This window comes from Adiantum capillus-veneris, chromosome 11 (genome assembly GCF_014529385.1).
Source record: "Adiantum capillus-veneris isolate H3 chromosome 11, ASM1452938v2, whole genome shotgun sequence".
Classification (NCBI taxonomy): domain Eukaryota; kingdom Viridiplantae; phylum Streptophyta; class Polypodiopsida; order Polypodiales; family Pteridaceae; genus Adiantum; species Adiantum capillus-veneris.
Genome location: NC_140941.1, coordinates 20361562 through 20382331, shown reverse-complemented (window position 1 = coordinate 20382331; position 20770 = coordinate 20361562). Strand labels below are relative to the sequence as shown.

General features: G+C 45.7%; 1 protein-coding gene across 1 annotated transcript in view; it reads left to right on the top strand.

Moving 5' to 3' along the window:
- Window positions 1–20251, top strand: part of LOC147446964 (exocyst complex component EXO70A1-like) — a 139804-nt gene extending 119553 nt beyond the window's left edge. Inside the window, exons 5-12 of the mRNA XM_086522879.1 lie at window positions 630–768; window positions 1203–1415; window positions 1576–1781; window positions 1922–2122; window positions 2274–2373; window positions 19040–19146; window positions 19654–19800; window positions 19876–20251. Coding sequence (XP_086379005.1) covers window positions 630–768; window positions 1203–1415; window positions 1576–1781; window positions 1922–2122; window positions 2274–2373; window positions 19040–19146; window positions 19654–19800; window positions 19876–19993 — 1231 coding nt within the window. The 3' untranslated portion in view covers window positions 19994–20251. The remainder of the gene's footprint in view (window positions 1–629; window positions 769–1202; window positions 1416–1575; window positions 1782–1921; window positions 2123–2273; window positions 2374–19039; window positions 19147–19653; window positions 19801–19875) is intronic.
- Window positions 20252–20770: the final 519 nt, after the last annotated feature.

Sequence of the window (20770 nt, the reverse complement as noted above, 5' to 3'; positions counted from 1 at the left end):
TACATAATTAAAAAAATTTCTGAAAGGGGCACCTGTTCAGGGCCAATACTGTGTAGGGGAGGAACTATGCCTCTCCATCTCTCTCAGCCCCTTATCTATCTCTCAGTTTCTCTATCTCCTAATTATTCTGTCTCCTTTCTCCATTATCTAAGTGCTGAGGTTCTGGTTTTACAAGCTGAAAATCACTGTTTATGCTGTCCATGACCTCCTGGGCTTAAGAAACCCATATACTATGTCAGCCTTTCCAGGCAAGTCTACTGCGGAAGTTCAAAGCTTCAGTACCTTGAGTGACAGGCGGTAGCAAGGAGGGTATTATCTCTGATCTCTTTGGTCGTTCCCATCTTTGGTATGGTAACAAACTAATTTGCCTCTCTCCAACTGTCTATGCTACTTGCTCATCCATGTTTGTTGATAGGCTCGTCTGTTTTCTCTTTCCTACATTGCGGCAATTAGCTTTTTATTTACCGGTGAACACACAAAGTAAAAAACCTTTATGCAAATGGTGTTTCTTGTTTTTGCTTTCTAGGCTCTGATCATGCATGTGTGCATCAGCAATCCGAGAGTGTTAATTTTGTCATTCTAGATGGATCAGAGGCTTTCTTCGTTATTTTTTCTTGTTCAAAATGCAGAGATGTTAGGGCAGTTATCCTGGAGCAGACTCTACGGAAACTAGGAGTTGAAAAGCTTAGTCGTGAAGATGTATATAAGATGCAGTGGGATGTTTTGGAGGGGAAGATCACCAACTGGATTCATTTCATGCGAATAGCTGTATTGCTCTTATGCTGAGAAAAAAAAACTTCTATTTTTTGATAGATCATGTGCCTCCCATAACAATGAATTTCTTGTACCTTGTTCGTTGTACACTGTCATTTGTAACACCCAATCAAAAGACACACACGTGTACATGCATGCACATAGCAAAGACCATCATGAATAGTTTGTGTCATAGACCCATTTTGTCTGTAGCAAGTGTTTTACAATTTTTTGTTTCTCCTCCCTCTGAATTACACTGTCATTTGTAACACCCAATCAAAAGACACACACGTGCACATGCATGCACATAGCAAAGACCATCATGAATAGTTTGTGTCATAGACCCATTTTGTCTGTAGCAAGTGTTTTACAATTTTTTCTTTCTCCTCCCTCTGAATTCTCTTTTTTATGGCATTTTTTTCCCTGGTTTGGGCTGTGTTTTGGTTCAGGTCAAGCTTTTGTTTTCCGGGGAGCGAAAGCTTTGTGATCAAGTGTTTCATGAGCTGGAACCTCACAGGGAGACATGCTTTGCTGAGGTTACCAGCAATAGCGTCACTATGCTGTTGAGTTTTGGGGAGGGTATCGCCAAGAGTAAAAGGTCCCCTGAGAAGCTTTTTGTGCTGCTTGATATGTATGAGACGATGCGAGAACTTTTTCCTGAGGTATGCTTGATAGATCTTGGGCATCGTGAAGAATTTGCATGCTTTGAAATGTTCTGGGTGTTGAGGCCAGGATAGATCTATCTTGTAGCTTCTGCTGTAAAATTTCAGGTGTTCCTGTGGTTGTGTATGTGAAAAGAAGTTTTCTTCTTTTTCTTCCTAGGTCGAGGCTATCTTTGGAGGAAAACCATCAGCACCTATCCGCGAGGCAGTTTCTGGTCTGACTCAAAGATTAGCCCAAACAGCTGAAGAAACCTTCAGTGATTTTTCAGAGGCGGTGGAAAAGGATGTCACAAAAACGCCTGTACAGGATGGCACTGTGCACCCATTAACTAGCTATGTTATCAATTATGTCAAGTTCTTGTTCGAGTGAGTATACATTTCAGCAAAGGATTGCTTGCTTGTATGTTTTAGCAGATGAGCAGCTGTTTTGTGTTTGTAGCACACATGTGCATTCATCCCCAGTAAGGGGGTAATCTGTACTGTTTTAACGTTTTTGAAAGTTGCAGCTACCAAGTTACCCTGAGACAGCTTTTTGGTGAAGATGAGGCAGTTGAGCCGGCGAACTCACAGTTGGCTGCTGCTACCATGAAGATCATGTCAGCGTTGCAAACTAATCTGGATGGGAAATCAAAACTTTATCGTGATCCTGCCCTTGCACATGTTTTCCTGATGAATAATATTCACTACATGGTCAAGTCCGTCCGCAGGTTAGTTCCACATTGGCTGGTCACATGCTGTTGTGCGATTACTCTCTGTTCTAGCAGCATATATGTGTGGCTATCGTTTTTACACGCTCAAAGAAATCCTGTTCAGGAACCTACTGCATTTACATTCTTATTCAGCTAATAACTGGTGTAGATCTGAGGCAAAAGATGTGCTGGGAGAGGATTGGGTACAACGACATCGGCGGATTGTGCAACAGCATGCACAGAATTACAAGCGTGTTGCATGGACAAAGGTAACAATTGGTATTGATAGTGTGAATGCCTATATGAAGGGAGAGTCTTAAGGTTAAGGAGTCCATTACAAAATACTTACAACACCCAGAGTTGGGGAAAACTTAGCCTGCTAAATATTTAGCAACAACGAGGCTTTTCTGCAGGCAATACTTCAGCAAAATGAAGGGTTTCAAGCCTCCTTAAATAGGAAGATTTTCTAGCCTATGCGTAAACCTTGCTCTACAATTTAACCTTCATATAATAGGATCCCTACCTCTCATCATCTCTCTTGCATGGGCTCACAAATGGGATGGCAGGCAGGTATTTAGTATTCAACTAGAATTGCAAAAGGACTTTGTGTGCTTTCTATTCGAGTGAAAATGTTCCGTGTAAAGATTGGTGTCGTGGAGAGCTGCAGACGTGAGGATAATGTTTAGGCAATGTTCTTATGCTTATTGCTACAATGCATTTATTGTACATTACATCAAAGTTTCTTTCTATGCCTTTTACTGTGGCAAAAAAAGCATTGTTCCCTTCTGAATTGAAAGCCTTTCTTCATACTTTTGCATTGTCTGCTCAGACCTTGCCAGTACAAATAATGGATGTCTTGCTGCTTGCTGTGGCTTACCTGAAGTTTATACCTGGATTGGAGAGTATGCATGTTTGCTGTCACAAGGATGTGGCGATTGCTAGTTACTGTCACGAGGACCTGGCAACTGCTAACCTTAGTTGTTGGTTTCTTTTCGATGATTTTAATTTAATTTTTGGGACCCTCTTTAATGGCCGGACATTGTATGGCCATTGTGAAACGGCCGACGGCCGAGAGTTTCACCCGTAGACGGCAAGGCCGTGTCGCCACGAGTTGGTCGGGCCGACCGGCACTGGAATCCGAGCAGTAAAAGGGTGTCTAGGCTCAACTTAAAGTTATTTAGACCCCTTGCTTCACTTAAAAGTCGCTGGGTACTAGGAATTAACTCTAAAGAGGCAAATTGGACACATGGCGGCTCCAGAGCAGCTTTCCCAATCTGCATGAAGAGGGGGTGCCCAAAAATGAGAGGGGCTGATTTTTGTAAGTTAAGTGACTACAGAGGGTGTGTGAGTAGTTGGTGCAGGTGATGAAGCTTTAATGGAAAGCTTGCCTTCTCCCTTGCTCTATGTAGTGCGAGGATTTGCTCTCGTGCATCTCTCTCTCCCCTTTGCACATATGGTAATACCCCACTAGTTGGGCTCCTCAAATGACCATGTACAGTTCTGGGGGTTCTATGCACGTTTGCCAAGGCAAGAGCCTTTTGTACAGGAACCGGATTAGCTAATTGCTAATCCCCCACAGGTACGCACAATTCCATCGCGAGGGATCGCGAAGATGGAGAGTTTTCTCATGTGAAAACTCGTTCGTTTCAAAGGGGAACTGTCCCATTGCATGCGAGAGCACCTGAGACACGCGTAGGCATGCTCGCTCTGCCCAAACCGATCCAAAACAGAGAATTACAGCTTGCTGTGTTTTTCTGCAGGTTTAGGGTTTTGCACCTAAACTGCCAGGGGAGCCTCGGGAAAGCCTTGGCATGCGTAAACAGAGCTTTGGGCATCTGACAATTACAAAATAGGGAATTACAGCACGTTGAAATTGACCTGCAACTCACTGGAAAGCTTCCAAACCGCAAGGGAAAGTATCCTCGATGTGTACTTTTGACCTGTAGGGGTTTTGCGCCGTTATGTTGGCGAAATTGGGTCACAAACGTGCAATTATAGCCATGGACAGGTTTGGGCAGCTTGGTGAGAGTTAGGTGAAAGTGTTCGGACCCGTCTATGAGCTCGCTGTTGCTGTTCTACCCCCCCGCCCCCTACTCGCCATTGCGCCCCTCCCCCCCCCGCGCTCGCCATCGCCCCGTGCTGCCTTCCGCCCCCTGCTCCCCTAACGCCCCCTGTCCTGCCCGTTGCCTTGCCGCTACCCGTCCACCTGTCCGCCTGCGCGGCCTCTCCCCGTCGCTGCCCCGCCCGCTTGCACACTGCCCCTAATCCTTCACCTCTCCAATCGTGCTTGACTGGCCTCGTCAGCACCCTCGACGTGCTCGGTTTAGCAGGAGGTTTTCCGTTTGCCGATGCTTCTCCGCCTTTTCCTCATAGCAGCAAAACAGATGGAGGCTCAAGCTCCATCATAGAGGGACTCCAATGAAGTCCCCTCGCCCGACCCCGCTGAGCCCACCATTCGTTGAGCCTAGCCGTAGAGGTGGAACGCCTTCATGCGACTTCCGTCATCTGCAAGATTCACGGCACCAGATCCAGCAGAGGAGAGCTGCGTGATCTTCTCTAGGCCTGCCTTCTCGTAGAGGTGGGCAAGATCTTGGATGTTCGGTTCCTCGGATGCGGCTACTATTAGATAGAGTTCGAGACTTTCGAGATGGTGTCCAAGGTCATCGCGATGAGCCCCTTGGCCATCCGAGCAGTTCGAGCCCACTTTCGACAGTGGAGGCATGGTTTTGACCCAGCTACAAATGTTCTGGTAGAGGAAACAGACCTTCCCATCTCCATCTGCTTTCCTGGTTTGAGGAGGGAGTACCTACCACTTCTGTGGAGGATAGGCTCAGAGATTGGGACTGTTTTGGAGACACCTCGCACGGTAGCCTCGGTAGCTGCCAAGGCGGCCGGCATCCCCTCAGTATGTGTTCTGGTTAGGGACACCCACACTCTCCTGAAGGTCATTCTACTTCCTCGGGTGAGTGGGGGTTGGTTCTGACAAAGCGTGGAGTATTCGGGCCTCCCGAATCAGCGTTTCATTTGTCGGCAGGTGGGCCATCTTGCGAAGGCCTTTCCACAGAGGAGACCCCGACCTACACCACAGGCCCAGCTCCATGGCTGCCAGCAGCAGCAGTCAGAGTCACAGAGTACGCAGGCAGTGCCAGCTTCCGAGCCTGGGGCTCAAGCGGAGGAGGGCCGACAGCAAGTTAGTGGTCGATGTCGGCAGGGGCCTCCGCGCCAGCCTAGCACTTAGAGTGGTCCCCAGGCTCCTGCCCAACAGCAGTGGGTTCCCACGGGAAACCGATTCGACCCTCTTCAGCAGGACGAGGTCCTTGCTCTAGCCTCTACCTCAGCCTCACCCTCGACAGCCCCTCCTCCCCCCGAGTTTTACCCCTCTCCCCCCCCCCCTCCTTCTTCGTCCTCTACCTCTCCATCTCACCCTCCTCCCTTTGCTGCTCTCCCTCGCCCCCCCTCTTCCGGTTTCATGGATCCGTCGCCGGGACAGAATCACTTTTTCCTCAAGAAGTGAGTCTCAGTTGGTTTTTGGTGAAGACAAAGTACAGGAACGTGGGAAAGGGAAAGGCATCATGGAAGAGGGTTCCTCTTCGCAGGATAGGCAACCAATACCTATGGTGGTCGAGAGTTCATGGCCACGCCTATCTGCACCTTTTGTTGATGTGAATGCTTCACCAGTGCAGGGCTTTAAGACTGGCACCTTGAAGATGATGGATTCAGGACTCAGTTGGTTGCCGCTGCGAATGTTTTCACTCGATTGGTGCAAAACCCAAGGTTTATGGAGTTTTTGCAAGTGCCACCAGTGCCACAGTAGACAAGGCAACTCACACAGCAAGTAGAGCCCATTGAGGCTCAAGCCCAGGCCCTTCATGCGTCCCAACAGGATAGGGAGCACTCACACGTTGCGGATTCAAGGGCTTTAAGACATGTTCCTTCCATCCATGAACAGGTGGTTAGGACCCCGATTCCTCAGGTTATGCTAGTTCAGTCTGCCACCTTTTAGAGCCCGCATGTTGCTCTAAATGGACAAGGAGCTAGTTTCAAAGCAATGCTTGAAATTTTCCACCACCCACGGTACGTCGTCGGTATTTCAGGGGTGGATCTGTGTTCCAAAGTATGGTTGGTTATGCGCTTGGAAACCAACAATATATTCCAGGAAATGTTTGGGGGTATGCAAGGCATGATGCCAAACCTCATGTATGGTAATATCGGCATGCAACAAGGCTTTCAGTGCAACCAGGGCTAGTTTGGGGTGCCATAGGGAAATTTTGGCATGACTGGTTTTTCTAGACAGCAGCCACATATCAATGACGCAAAATGTCAATGGCCAAGGAACGCCGATGATTACTAGTACAATGTCCATGTTGCAGACAATTCCCTATGACAATTTGGGGGCAGTGGAAAAGCCAAAAGCCTACAAAGGTGGTTCAACTTTAAAGTTTGACACTTTCAACGGCTTTGAGGATATGGCAAACACTCTTACTTTCCTCCAGTAGTTTGATACAACTTACGCAGGAGGGGGGGATTTTACAGAGGCCTCTAAGGTCAGGAAAGTTGCTACTTTCTTGAGAGGCAATGCGCTTACATGGTGGACGACACTGTTGATGCAAGGATAGACACCCGCCACATGGATATACTTCAAGCAAATGTTTGCATCTGCATGGCTATCAAATGAATTTGAAGCTGATATCATGACGGATTGGCACCAAGGGCTGCGGCTACTTGCAAGAGCCTACATGAGTACAATCGGAGGTTTTGTAAAGCTTTGCTCTCAGTAACCTGCCAGTGACACAACAGATTGAGAAGTATTGTTATGGGCTGCCTAAAGGGCTTCAAGATTAATGTACAAAGAACGGAGTGGCTACCCTCACTTAGCTTATGGAAGTTGCCAACACTGGTCTTGCCTTGTTGAAGGGAGAGGACAATGGGTTTCCGGGCAACGTGAAAGGGGGGCAGCAAAAGAAAAATTCAGCAAAGAAGCCCTTTGTGAAAACGGCTCCTGAAGCGTCATAGGGGTCAGAACAGGTCAACAAGGACAAGGACTCAGCCGGGACTTCTGGAGCGTAGGCAAAGAAACAGAAAAGGAAGCCTTTTGTGCGCGTAAGTCGCTCGAGGAAAAGGTCTTGATAGCTGAGAATAAATGCTTTATATGCAAGTAGCCTGGTCACTTTGCTACAGATTGTCCACAAAGGAAAAGACCAGCTGACTTAGATGGTAAAGAGGACAAGAAAGGAAAGAAGTCCAAACCCACGGCAGGTTTAGTGTCAGACATGGTGTGTGACAGGCCAAGCACGGATGCCAGCGAGTTATGCAGAGCATATCGGGTAAAAAGTCAGAGACTAGACGACACTTATTTTCTTTGATCTAGGTGCCAAAACGAACTTTATCTCATCAGAGTTAGCTATGAAACTGGGCATCAGAGATGAAAAGATGGGGTACACGGGAGAGGCAGGGTTGGCTTGTCCTGGCCACTCAGAGTGTGTTACTCCTATCATTGGAAAGCTGCGTCTGTATATTCAGTCGTATGTGGACACATAAGAGTTCTTTATCATTCCATTGGAAGGGTGCGATGCGTTGTTGGGAATTTTGTGGATTTTCCGAACGTGCTGAATGTCTTCGACAAAAAGATCACCCTTCAGCATAGGGGCAAAACTCATGTTGTGGATGCAAAGCTCAAAGGGGAGTCTGTCCCTATTGTATCTGCTTCGGCTACCACTTCTATAATTAAGAATCATCTTTCTACGCACTTGATTTTTGCACGTGATTTTTCAGATAATTGTCAGTCAAATTTATTTGTGTTAGATAAAGAAAGGTCAGCATTTTTGCCAGAGTTTAATGACTGTTTTTCTGATTCATTACTGTCACAATTGCCGTCGTAGATGCCCGAGGACCATGTGATAGATTTGGTGCTAGGGTGTAGCCCAGGGTTAGTGCGGCTCAACAGAAAGAGATTATGGGCTAGTTTGAGGAGCTTTTAGAGAAGGGGCTGATTCAGCCTAGTTCTTCTGCAGTAGGAGCACTAAAGAGCAAAAAGGTGAAGAACTAGGCTAGGAGGATAGACCTTAAGAGCGGGTATATCAGATTCGTACAGGCCAGAGGATGTGCACAAGAATGCGTTTAGGATAACATTTGGTCTCTATGAGTTATTAGTGATGCCATTTGGTCTTACAAATGCTCGTGCTACGTTCAATAGGATGATGGACTGGATTTTCCGCTCACATCAAAAGTTTGTTGGCACATTCTTTGATGACATGATAGTCTATTCGAAGAATGAAGAGGAGCATAGGCGTCACTTGACCATTGTGTTTGCAGAGCTGCAGAGTCAAAAGTTACTTGTCAATCCTAAGAAAAGTGAATTCTTCTTGGAAGAGATCCACTTTCTTGGCCACATAGTGTCAAAGGATGGTGTCCGAATGGACCCTGCAAAGGTTGAAGCTATTAAGACATGTCTAGACTTGAAGATTGTGCACGATGTCCGAAGCTTCTTGAGATTGTGCTCATACAATAGAAGGTTTATCAGGAATTTTGCAGAGATAGCTTCACCTCTTCATGCCTTGCAAAAGAAAGAGGTCACTTTCAGATAGGCCCAAAAAGAGATTTCAACTTTTAGTCTTTTAAAGGAAAAGTTGACTTTAGATCCTGTGATTGTTTTACTGGATCTTAGGAAGTCATTTGTGGTCCAGTGTGCAAATCTATGAGAAAGAGCTATTGGCCGTCATTCATGAGCTCTCTAGCTGGAAGCACTACTTATTAGGTGCTGATTTTGTTGTCCTGACAGACGATCAGACCTTGCGATACTTCTTGACACAGTCAAAGTTATCCGAAAAGCATATGCAATGGGCAAACATTCTTTCTATGTTCCACTTCCAAATTATGCACGTGGAAGGCAAGAAGAATGTGGTGGCTGATGCGTTACCAAGGAAGCCACAAATTTCAGCTGTGTTAATTCCTTATCATCATGAGCTTGATGACATGAAGGAAGAGTATGCTACTGATGAAGATTTTGCAAGGATCTTTGAACAATTACAAGATAGGCTACGCCATGAACACTACCTCCTCAAGGACGGTTTATGATGGTGCATGGTAGATTATGTCACTAGGCCATTGCGACATAAGTTTATGGTAGAAAGCCATGTCCCACCGTATGCAAGGTATTGTGGTATAGATGGGGCAGTGAAAGCGATCGAGACATTCTTTTGTTGGCCTACTTTGAGGAGAGATGTGGATGCCTTTGTGCGAGCATGCTGATTTGCCAAAAGGTCAAGTTTGACAGGCAAAAGGCACCAGGGTTATTAAAGCCACTGCCTATTCGAGATAAGCCATGGGAAAGCATTGCTATGGATTTTATCTTTGATATTCCAAGGACGCCAATGGGGAATGATGGTATATGGACCATTATTTGCAGGTTCAACAAGCAGACCCATTTTATTCTTGTCAGGAAGAAGATAAAATCTGACCAGATGGCACGGTTGTTCATGTACAATGTGTATAAGTACCATGGTATGCCACAGTCGATTGTCAGTGATTGTGATCCTCGCATGACGAGTACATAGGTGTACATAATGCTTTGAGCTTTCAGAGTACCCCTGTAAAATCTATGTATAAAGGCTTGGTCCTGCTAAGTTATATTTTTGGAGTTTTGGGTTGGTCGAACTTTCAAAAGGTGGTTTTCAATGAGTATTTTCGGTTGTGCTTGATAGCGTGTGGATGGGACTCATACGTCATGAGTTACATGCATTTGAAGTGGGCGGTCCCTTACTTAGAAAGTGGTTGTGGATGCATGCGAGGAAAGGCAAGTGGGCCGATTTGATAGATTTAATTAGAAATGATGTGGTCCAGGATTTTTGGAGATAGCCAAAGTGATAAGCTCCGAGTCGTGCTTTACGGCGTCGCATTTGGTGCTCGGAGTCATCTGCCAAGATTGCTTGGTGAGGGGAGCAAAACAGGAAGTTTGTATGCTTAGGTGGGGAGGTGGGAGGATGGTCCCAAGTGGCAATGGAGTAATCCCACATGGGGGGGGGGAAGAAAGTGGAAAATGGGGGGTATAAGGGGGGGAGTGGGTACCCCCCAAGGTTGAATTAAAGGAGGAAATAGTGTTCTCTTGCCTTGCCCATGGGGGCTCGTGGACTTTGGGGGGAGGAAGGGGCACCCATTTTCAGTTCACACACCCTGCCCAGGCACCTGGCCAAAGTTTTGGTCCTCTAGACACTTTCGCTACCCCTTTCCTTGGTCAAAAAGTGATTGACATGCCATTTTTTACCCAAATAAGGCCCAAAATAAGCCAAGTAAAAGAGGCCTATAAAGAGAATCATGTCGGCTAAGAGGAGAGAGAAAATCCCTTGGGATAAGAGTCAAAAAATTCCTCTTTTTAATAGCTGCAATTCTCTGCACACCTGGTTTTTTGGAGTTTTTTGAGAGATCCCATCTTCGAAAGCTTGTAACTCTCTCATTTGTTATCGGAATCAAGCATATGGATAATCTACGGAGATCTACACGACACAAGCTTCGTCTTTATGGTCTCGGTTTTCAGCAATTTTAATCATGGTTCGGGTTAGAGCTGTTTCCCGCTCGACTTTACAGGTGTTCGGTATACGTATTTTCTGCAGCTTTATGGTGTTTTTTTTCGACGGTGTGGTGTGTGCAAGGCTATAGAGGTTCCCATTTTCCTTCTTGTTTACACACTAACATCGTTTTGGTGCCCGCCATCGAGGAGCAAGCGCTCTTATGCTCCCATTTTCATGAAATATGTTTATTGTGCAGGCAGTGAATGTAAAAGGGATGTGGGTCCATACGGACAACCGCCTATGTATGTGCAAATTGTGGAAAGCACTTGAGGCGGTCGTATAATTGGATTGCAGCCTTTGGAGAGTCGTGAGGTTTTGTGAAGCCAAGCACTGGAGACCAGGTTACCCAGTGTGAGGTGGATTAGGTACTGGAGCTATCCATCGACATCCCTTGAGTTTTCGACGTCACATGTAAGTGTTTTTGTGGCAATCAAACATGGCAGACGAATTCCCACAGTTTCATGGATTACCTAATGGGAATGCACAGACTTGTATTGAAAAGTTGGAAGTCAATTGCTTATTGCGAAATATACTAGACCAAGCTATATTGTTGCGGCTGCTGCATTGTAGTTTACAGGATGAGGCAAAAGTTTGGCTACACAATTATAAAGAGTTGATGCAGGCACAAAATCCAGGGGTAGTTTTGGACTACAATCGTGTGAAGCAATCTTTCCTGGCACAATATAGATCCATTGAAGTACCTGATGAAGTTTTGCATGAAATTCTGGGATATACACTCAGAGGGCTAATCAAAGTGTTGATGAGTTCAAAGTTGAGCTGAAAAGACCCGTCACCTTCCAGGAGGCAGTCGCTATTGTAGAGAGAGAGAATGGAAGGCTCAAAGACTTAATGAATATGGGAAAGTCGTCCCTGTGCAAAATAATGGTGGTGAAAAGGAGGAGAATCAGACAGAAGCTGGAGGCCAACTTATACAAAGGGCTACTAATACCGAATAGTTACAATGAAATATACAAGACATGATGACCATGATGCAAGAATTATGACTTAGTGTTCTTGGAAGTGGAGTTGGTCGTGGTCGTGGAGGTGGTAGAGGAATGGCTCATGCATGTGAAGCCCAGCCTAATGCGAATGCTGGTCGTGGACAAGGCAGTTTTGAGCCGTAGAGGAGATTCATTCCCACTTGTTATAATTGCGGTGAACTTGGTCATATTAGTACTTATTGTAAAGCCAACAAGGATGGGAGGTGATAGAGGAAGACAGTGTGGAAACATCTGAGAATGTAGATGAGGGTTCTAGGGATGAGATGCAGTAGTTGTTCACCCTAGGAACCTCTGCTTGTCATGAATGATCAAGCAGGCAAGGGGTGGTTGGCAAGCTATGTCAGGTATTTTTTGGGTGAAGATAAAGTTACTGATCTATGCTAAAAAGTTTGCTCACGAGCCTCGAGTACATAGGTGTGTTGAGCGCAGGGAGTGTGTGAGAGCAGGAGGAGATGGGCTCACACTGCAGGAAGTAGGGTGCGCAGCAGATCGAAAGAGAGAGAGAGAGAGAGCTCCAACGTAAGAAACCCACGATTCTACATTTTGAGGGTTCTTTGTTTTATTTAAGTACGCTTATAAGTTGTCCGGCCAAAGTGGCCGGACACTTAATAAAAAATGTGTGTACTCACTGATAAGTGAGTTTTAGTATAAGTATGTGTACACTATACAAGAAAGGGGGCCACAGGGGGCTTTACCCCCAACAACGTTTGTTGAGCGCAGGGAGTGTGTGAGAGCAGGAGGAGATGGGCACACACTACAGGAAGTAGGGTGCGCAGCAGATCGAAAGAGAGAGAGAGAGAGCTCCAGCACAAGAAACCCACGATTCTACATTTTGAGGGTTCTTTGTTTTATTTAAGTACACTTTGGCCGGACACTTGATAAAAAATGTGTGTACTCACTTATAAGTGAGTTTTAGTATAAGTATGTGTACACTATACAAGAAAGGGGGCCACAGGGGGCCTTTACCCCCAACAACCTCCCACTTAAAGGCCCAATGTGGTACCTTTAAGCAACTCTCACTAAGCGTATGCAATGCTCATGTTGAGACTTTGCAATACTTTTAGTGAGGACATCTGCAGGGTTGTCTTGTGTTTTGATCTTTGTCAATGAGACAAGACCATCATCCAAGACTTGTCGTATAAAGTGGTACCGCACATCTATGTGTTTGGTACGAGCATGAAACATGGCATTCTTAGCCATGCATACAGCACTTTGACTATCACAACCAAGCACTGGAGCATGTGCAGGAAGACCAAAATCCCTGACCAACCTGCCAAGCCATATGGCTTCCTTAGAAGCCTCTATGGCTGAAATATATTCAGCCTCTGTAGTGCTCAGTGCGACAATCTTTTGCAACCTTGAACACCAAGAAATAGCACCTCCAGCAAGTGTGAAGACATACCCACTGGTAGATTTCCTAGTGTCAAGATCACCTGCCATGTCCGAATCACAATAACCCCGCAGCGCAAGTGTACTCCCACCATAGCATATACATATGTCTTGTGTACCTTTCAAATATCTAAAGATGCATTTCACTGCCTCCCAATGTGGTTTTCCAGGGTTGGACATAAACTGGCTAACAACTTCCACTGCATGAGCAATGTCTGGACGTGTAGCAACCATGGCATACATCAAAGAACCACAGGCGGATGCATAAGGAATCCCTTTCATGACTTGTTTGGCAGCATCATCTTTTGGGCAATCAAGCTTGCTAAGCTTTGTGTGTGGCGGTAAAGGCACACCAAGAGGCTTAGCATCAGCCATATGAAAACGTTCAAGTACCTTCTTGATGTACTTGTCCTGTGAGAGAAACAACAATCGTTTCTTTCTATCTCGCTTAATGCGCATGCCCAAAATATTTTCAGCTGCACCCAAATCCTTCATAGAAAAGGCTGAATTCAACTCTTTCTTCAATGCATCTAATGTCGCTCTATGCTTTCCTGCAAGTAGCATATCATCCACAATAAGGACCAACATAAAGCTACTTGACTAATTTGACTAATTTCAGCAAAGTGGTAGAAAACCCCAATTCTAAACGTGAAATTGGGTTCCCAATGTGCTCTGTGACAACTTGTAAACCTGTTTTTGTTGTTTTTACACCTGAATATGCAGAAAATGGCCTGTTTTTAGCCAAAAACAGCCCAAAAACACTTGTTTTGGACCTGTAATTCCCTGTTTTCAGTGTGTAAGCAACGGTAGTCGACGTACCATACTTGGAGAAGAGAGAGAAAGCTGCTGCGCTGCTGTTTCTAGAGAGAGAAAATCTGCGCAGGAGAGAGAAACTCCTTCCTATGTGCGAGAGATACGCCCAAGGCGCGTAGCCTTGCTCTGATACCAGTTTGTTGAGCGCAGGGAGTGTGTGAGAGCAGGAGGAGATGGGCACACACTGCAGGAAGTAGGGTGCGCAGCAGATCGAAAGAGAGAGAGAGAGAGCTCCAGCGTAAGAAACCCACGATTCTACATTTTGAGGGTTCTTTGTTTTCTTTAAGTACACTTATAAGTTGTCCGGCCAAAATGTGTACTCACCTATAAGTGAGTTTTAGTATAAGTATGTGTACACTATACAAGAAAGGGGGCCACAGGGGGCCTTCACTCCCAACAAGGTGTACATAATGCTTTGAGCTTTCAGAGTACCCCTGTAAAATTTATGTGTATAAGGCTTGGTCCTGCTATGTTATTTTTTGGGAGTTTTGGGTTGGTCAAACTTTCAAAAGGTGGTTTTCAATGAGTATTTTCAGTTGTGCTTGATAGCTTGTGGATCGGACTCATACGTCATGAGTTACATGCATTTGAAGTGGGTGGTCCCTTACTTAGAAAGTGGTTGCGAATGCATGTGAGGAAAGGCAAGTGGGCCAATTTGATAGATTTAATAAGAAATGATGTGGTCGAGGATTTTTGGAGATAGCCGAAGTGATAAGCTCCGAGTCGTGCTTTACGGCATCGCATTTGGTGCGCGGAGTCATCTGCCACGCTTCCGCCAAGATTGCTCGATGAGGGGAGCAAAACAAGAAATTTGTATGCTTATGTGGGGAGGTGGGAGGATGGTGCCAAGTGGCAATGGAGTAATCCCACATGGGGGGCAGCAAGTGGAAAATGGGGGAGTGGGTACCCCCCAAGGTTGAATCAAAGAGGGAAATGGTGCTCTCTTGCCTTGCATATGGGGGCTCGTGGACTTTGGGGGGAGGAAGGGGCACCCATTTTCAGTTCACATACCCTGTCCAGGTGCCTGGCCAAAATTTTGGTCCTTTGGACACTTCCTCTATCCCTTTCTTGGTCCAAAAGTCACCAACATGCCATTTTTAACCCAAAATGAGCCAATTAAAAGGGGCCTACAAAAAGAATCATGTCGGCTAAGAGGAGAGAGAAAATCCCTTGGGATAAGAGTCAAAACCCCTTTTTAATAGTTGCAATTCTCTACACACCCCTTTTTCTTATAGAGACTTGGTTTCTTGGAGTTTTTTGAGAGACTCCCATCTTCAAAAGCTTGTAACTCTCTCATTTGTTATCGGAATCAAGCATATGGATACTCTACGGAGATCTACACGACACAAGCTTCATCTTTATGGTCTCGATTTTCTGCAATTTTAATCATGGTTCGGGTTAGAGCTGTTTCCGACCCGACTTTACAGGTGTTCGACATAGGTGTTTTCTGCAGCTTTATGGTGTTTTCTTTCGACGGTGTGGTGTGTGCAAGGCTAAAGAGGTTCCCATTTTCCTTCTTGTTTGCACACTAACAACGCATGCAAAGCTGAAAAGGGCTGTTGATCGTCATCGTCGTGAATTACTGTTTTCACCTAGTGATTGGGTTCTATTGAGGTTTGAAATGACAAGGTTAAAGAAGATGAAGGGCAAAGCACGGTTGTTTCCTAAGCTCAGTATGCGTTACTATGGGCCTTTTCAAGTGCTTGATAAGATCATCGACGTTGCTTATGGACTGAAATTGCCTGACACATGGAAGATTCATAATGCGTTTCACGTGAGTCTTCTAAGACCCTTTGTGGATGATGTGCTAGAAGATACGCCATAGGAGGATCAACTTCTGTTATGAGATCTTGGTACCTGAGCAATTTTGGCACATGAGGAAAGAAAAGTTAAGGGACAAGTTGCAAGACGGTATATGATGAAGTTCAAGAACTATCCACCTATGGATGCAAAGTGGATGGAAGAGTCTGAACTGCTTGAGTCACCAAATGTATTGCAACTTTACCTTGAGGCCTTTGGGTTACAGCCTATGTATGTCCCAACTCAACGTGTTCAAAGGAGGGATAATGATGGAGCTAGCACGTCAAATGTGCATATGGATTCAGTGCAACGTAAGTGTGCATTGCTCTTCAAGTGTTAAATGTATTATCCTCACTTCTATCATCGATGGAAATGACAAAAGTATGAAGGTCTCATTAAGTCATTTATATCTATGTTTCTTGCAGGAACATGCGATGATAAAATTATAGTAACAATTCTTCTTGGAGTGCGATCTTGTTGTTGCTGCTTCGCGGCCCCCCCCCCCCCCCCCCCCCCCCCCCTACCCTCTCTATTCGTGTTGCTCAGCTTGCCCTCCTGCCCTGCCCTTTGTGCTGCTCCCCCCTGTCCGCCCGCGTGCTCGCTGCTACCCCTTTGCAGCCCTCCTGTGCGCCCGCCTCCCATCGTTTCATTCAGTGCCCCCCCCCCCCCCCCCCCCCCCCCCCCCCCCCCCCCCCCCCAACTGAAGCCCTTTTTCTACCTCTGCTTTGACAAGTGATGGGTTTCTGACTGTGCTTGCCGGAGTTCTCGCAGGGAGCTGTCTTCACCTGGTCCCCCTTCTTCCACAGTAGCAGACACAAAATGGCGGCCTATGTTCCATCACAGAGGGACTCCTTAGAAGCCCCCTCTCTTGGCCCCGCGGAGTCGACCCTTCGACTTGATCTTTCACTAGAAGAGCAAGCGAGCTTGATGGCTGAGGTGGAACACTTGCAAGCCTCCTCGATTATCTGCAAGATCATTGGCACTCGATCGAGCCGTGGCAAGGTTCGGGACTTACTCCAGGGCCGACTTCTCTAAGATGTGGGTAAGACTATCGATGTCTAGATCCTCGGGAGAGGGTACTATCAGATAGAGTTCGAGTCTTGAGAGATGACAACCAAGGTGATTTCGATGAGCCCGCTCGGTATCCGAGCGGTGCAGTGAGAGAGAGGTGTGTTGGGAGCTCGTCTATGGCCTGACACTCTGGTTCATTTGGCGGGCCGATTGCTAGACTGTTTGTGATTTTTGGCTGGAGTTGATCCATACTCTTAGGGGTTAGTTCGAGAGACTTCAGGGCAGCCTCAATCTCATGCGGGAGTTCAGAGAGGCGTTCCTGCGACTTTTGTGCCCTCTGCCGTTCTTCACCATGGTCCAGGGTGAGCCCAGATGGCACTACCGCCCACCTGTGTGGCTTTTCCCTTCTCCCATCTCTTGATTTAGCCCTCATTATACATATGCTGTTTTTCATTGGGAGAGTCTCTCCTTATGGTTGATGTAGCCCTCTCTAGTAGAGGTGGTTGTAGCCCTATGGGCAGTTTTATTAATTAATAGAAGGATCTTTTTCTCGAGAAAAAAAAGCGTGCTAACAACACAAGATCATCAACGACATGTTTAGATGGCATGCAATCGAGGACATTTGCGATTTCAAGAGGGGGGTATGTCATGAGAACGGGGCAACTGCTAATTACTGTCACGAGGACGTGGCAATTGCTAGCCTTAGTTGTTGGTTTCTTTGTGATGACTTTTATTTAATTTTTGGGACCCTCTTTTTGAAGTTGCCAATGGTTGGATATTGTATGGCCTGTGTGAAACGACCAGCGTTTGAGAGTTTCATCCGTAGACGGGAAGGCCTTGTCGCCATGAGTTGGTCGGGCCGATCGGCACTGGAATGCGAGCAGAAAAAGGGTGTCTAGGCTCAGCTCAAAGTCGTTTAGGCCCCCTCACTCCACTTAATAAGTCGGTGGGTACTAGGAATTAACTCTAAAGAGGCAAACTGGACACATAGCGGCTCGAGAGAAACTTTCCCAATCCGCATGAAGAGGGGGCGCCCAAAAATGAGAGAGGGGCTAATTTTTGTAAGTTAAGTGACTACAGAGTGTGTGAAAGTAGTTGATGCAAGTGATGAAGCTTTAATGGAAAGCTTGTCTTCTCCCTTGCTCTATGTAGCATGATGATTTGCTCTCGTGCATCTCTCTCCCCCCTTTGCACATATCTTAATGCCGCACTAGTTGGGCTCCTCAGATGACCGTGTTTAGTTCTGGGGGTTCTATGCGCGTTTGCCAAAGCAAAAGCTTTCTGTCAGGAACCGGATTAGCTAATTGCTAATGCCCCACAGGTACGCACAGTTCCATGGCAAGGGATTGCGAAAACGGAGAGTTTTCTCTTGTGAAAACTGTCCATTTCAAAGGGAAACTGTCCCATTGCGTGCGGGAGCACCTGAGACATGCATAGGCGTGCTCGCTCGCCCAAAATGATCCAAAACAGAGAATTATAGCCTGCTGTGTTTTTCTGCAGGTTTAGGGTTTTGCACCTAAACTGCAAAGCAATGCCAGGGGAGCCTCGGTAAAGCCTTGGGATGTGTAAGCAGGGATTTGGGCATCTGTTAGTGACAAAACAGGGAATTACAGCACGCTGAAATTGACCTGCAGCTCACTAGAAAGTTGCCAAACCGCAAGGGTAAGTGTCCTTGATGTGTACTTTTGACCTACAGGGGTTTTGCGCCGTTATGTTGGCGAAATTGGGTCAAAAACGTGCAATAACAGCCATGGACAGGTTTGGGCAGCTTGTTGGTGAGAGCTAGGTGAAAGTGTTTGGATCAGTTTTTGCAATAAGATTAAAGGGGCGCCAGTTTTTTGGGCCAACAGGATGTCAGCGTTTGCTTGGAGCGCTCTAGCTTCCAGTCCGTGTTCATTTGAAGTGTTAATTCCAGTTACAGGTTTTATTTGCAAAGTTTGTGTGTCCTAAAGTCTAAAGTAAAGTTTCGAATGAAAGCCAAAGTTTACCGCCCTACGGACTGGTTTCATTTGCACCTATTTTAGGGGGTTGGTGAATGTGTCCTTGGATTGAGAGGTCTTTTAACTTGCCCATTTTCATGATTGGGTGCAACATACTCACCACCCCCACTATGAGAGTAGAACTGTGCAAACACCATGTAAGTTCTAACTAGGGCACGCGCAAACAGTTTAAGCTTTGCACATGAGAATGATATCCGAGAGTGATGTGAGGCATTTTATGTATGTGGACCATGGCATTGTGAACTTGATCGACTGTCTTAAATACCTCCACTGCTGGCAAGCTAAGGCTGCATTGTGTTTTTCCTTCTTCCTCCATGGTTTTGTAGGTAAGGAAAAAACTTAATTTCTCGTTTGCAGGTTCTTCAAAGTCTCTCAGTTCAAGGTTTAACTTCTTCTGGGAGTGGTGGGCTTGGCAATGATGGTAGTATCAGCACTGGTGTTTCAAGGGCTTTGCTAAAAGAAAGGTCAGTGTGTGTGAATATGTATTGCATACCGGTTTTCTGGGTTCTGCAAAACCTAGATTTTATTCTGTGAGCTACATTTGTGCTGAACTTCTTGCTTAGTTATGCTAGTTGTGTTGTGGTTAAGAAAGCTCAAAGGCACAGCAGCTGAAAACTTGGACAACAAGCTTATTTTTCTTGTTGGTGCTTTTATTGTTAGGAATTCCATAGGTCTGTAAGGTCTAAGGAATATGTCTCTTGATGCATTTGCTGTCTATAATGCCATGAACTGTGTGTCTGGACGTGAACAACCCAAACAATATGATGGAATTTTGGGTACTTGTGAGCAAAGTCGCATACGGCATAGATGCATGGACATGTGCATGTGCTATAAAACACACACTAGTATACACAGACACATGTTTGCAAAAAGCATGCAGGTACATGTGTCCATGCATAGGTCAGCTTCTAGAGACGTATATGCATTGCCAACTTTTTATCTCATGGGGGGGGTTCCTTGTGAACCTGCAGATTCAAAACTTTCAATATCCAATTTGATGAGCTGTATCAGCGCCAAACACAATGGTTTGTCCCAGATGCTGAGCTCCGCGAATCTTTACGCTTGGCTGTGGCGGAAGTGCTTTTGCCAGCATATCGCTCCTTTCTGAAACACTTTGGGTGAGCCCATAGACACACTTGGTTTGTTTTAGCCCTCGTCAATAATGGTGGCTTCAATAGTTGATTGTTGTGCAGTTCATTAATGGAGAGTGGCAAGAACCCCCAGAAGTATGTAAGGTTCAGTCCTGAGAAGCTGGATGCTATGCTTGGAGAGCTGTTTGAGGGAAAAACCAGAACAGAGCCACGGCGGTAGTAGTTCGTGCCTGGTGCTGCAAAGTGGTTCTCTATCTTTTATGCCAGTTTTGTGAAATTTCATGGCTGGATCTGCTAAGGGTGTGGAGTGGAGAGGTGTGTATAGTTCTTGGTGTGTGCTTTTTGTAAAGATTTTAGGATTATATGATGAGTCCTGCTCTATGTTTACAAGATTCATTTGCTCAAGTCTGTGCTTGTCAAAAGTGGATGACCGGCATGAGTTTATAATGTTCATGAAAGAATCTGGGCTTTCCTTGGATGCATCTATGTGAAGTGTATGCATCTATGCATGTGAACATGTGCAGCCCGATCTCAACCTGAGTGATATGTGTGTATATCTTTATCTTTATAGAGCAGATCCATTACTAATTTAGCTACCTGGCTGTGCGTAAGTGTTGGCCGCAATTCAGCATGCAAACACAAACAAAGAGGAGTCTCTCTATTGAAAGATATGATTGGAAGGAGTAAGGTAGGTAATTAAACAAATCGAGTTATTGAAAGAAGCAAGACAGGAATCATGTCAACTAACAGACTTCGGTATCCCTATTCATTTGGGTCTTCTAGATAATTGTTGATTGCAGAATTGCTTTACTTCTCTTTCAACCTCCATGTGTGTCAACTTTGCTTGTTAGTATGCATCCTAACACTTGCATCAATAGCTTTACAACAAATCGGCTCTCGTTTCATGGGTACTACCTTGATCGTCTTGGCTTTAGAACAGTGGGCCTATCTTTTGAGGAGGAGGAGAAGACGAAGAGGAGAAATTTTAAAACATCGT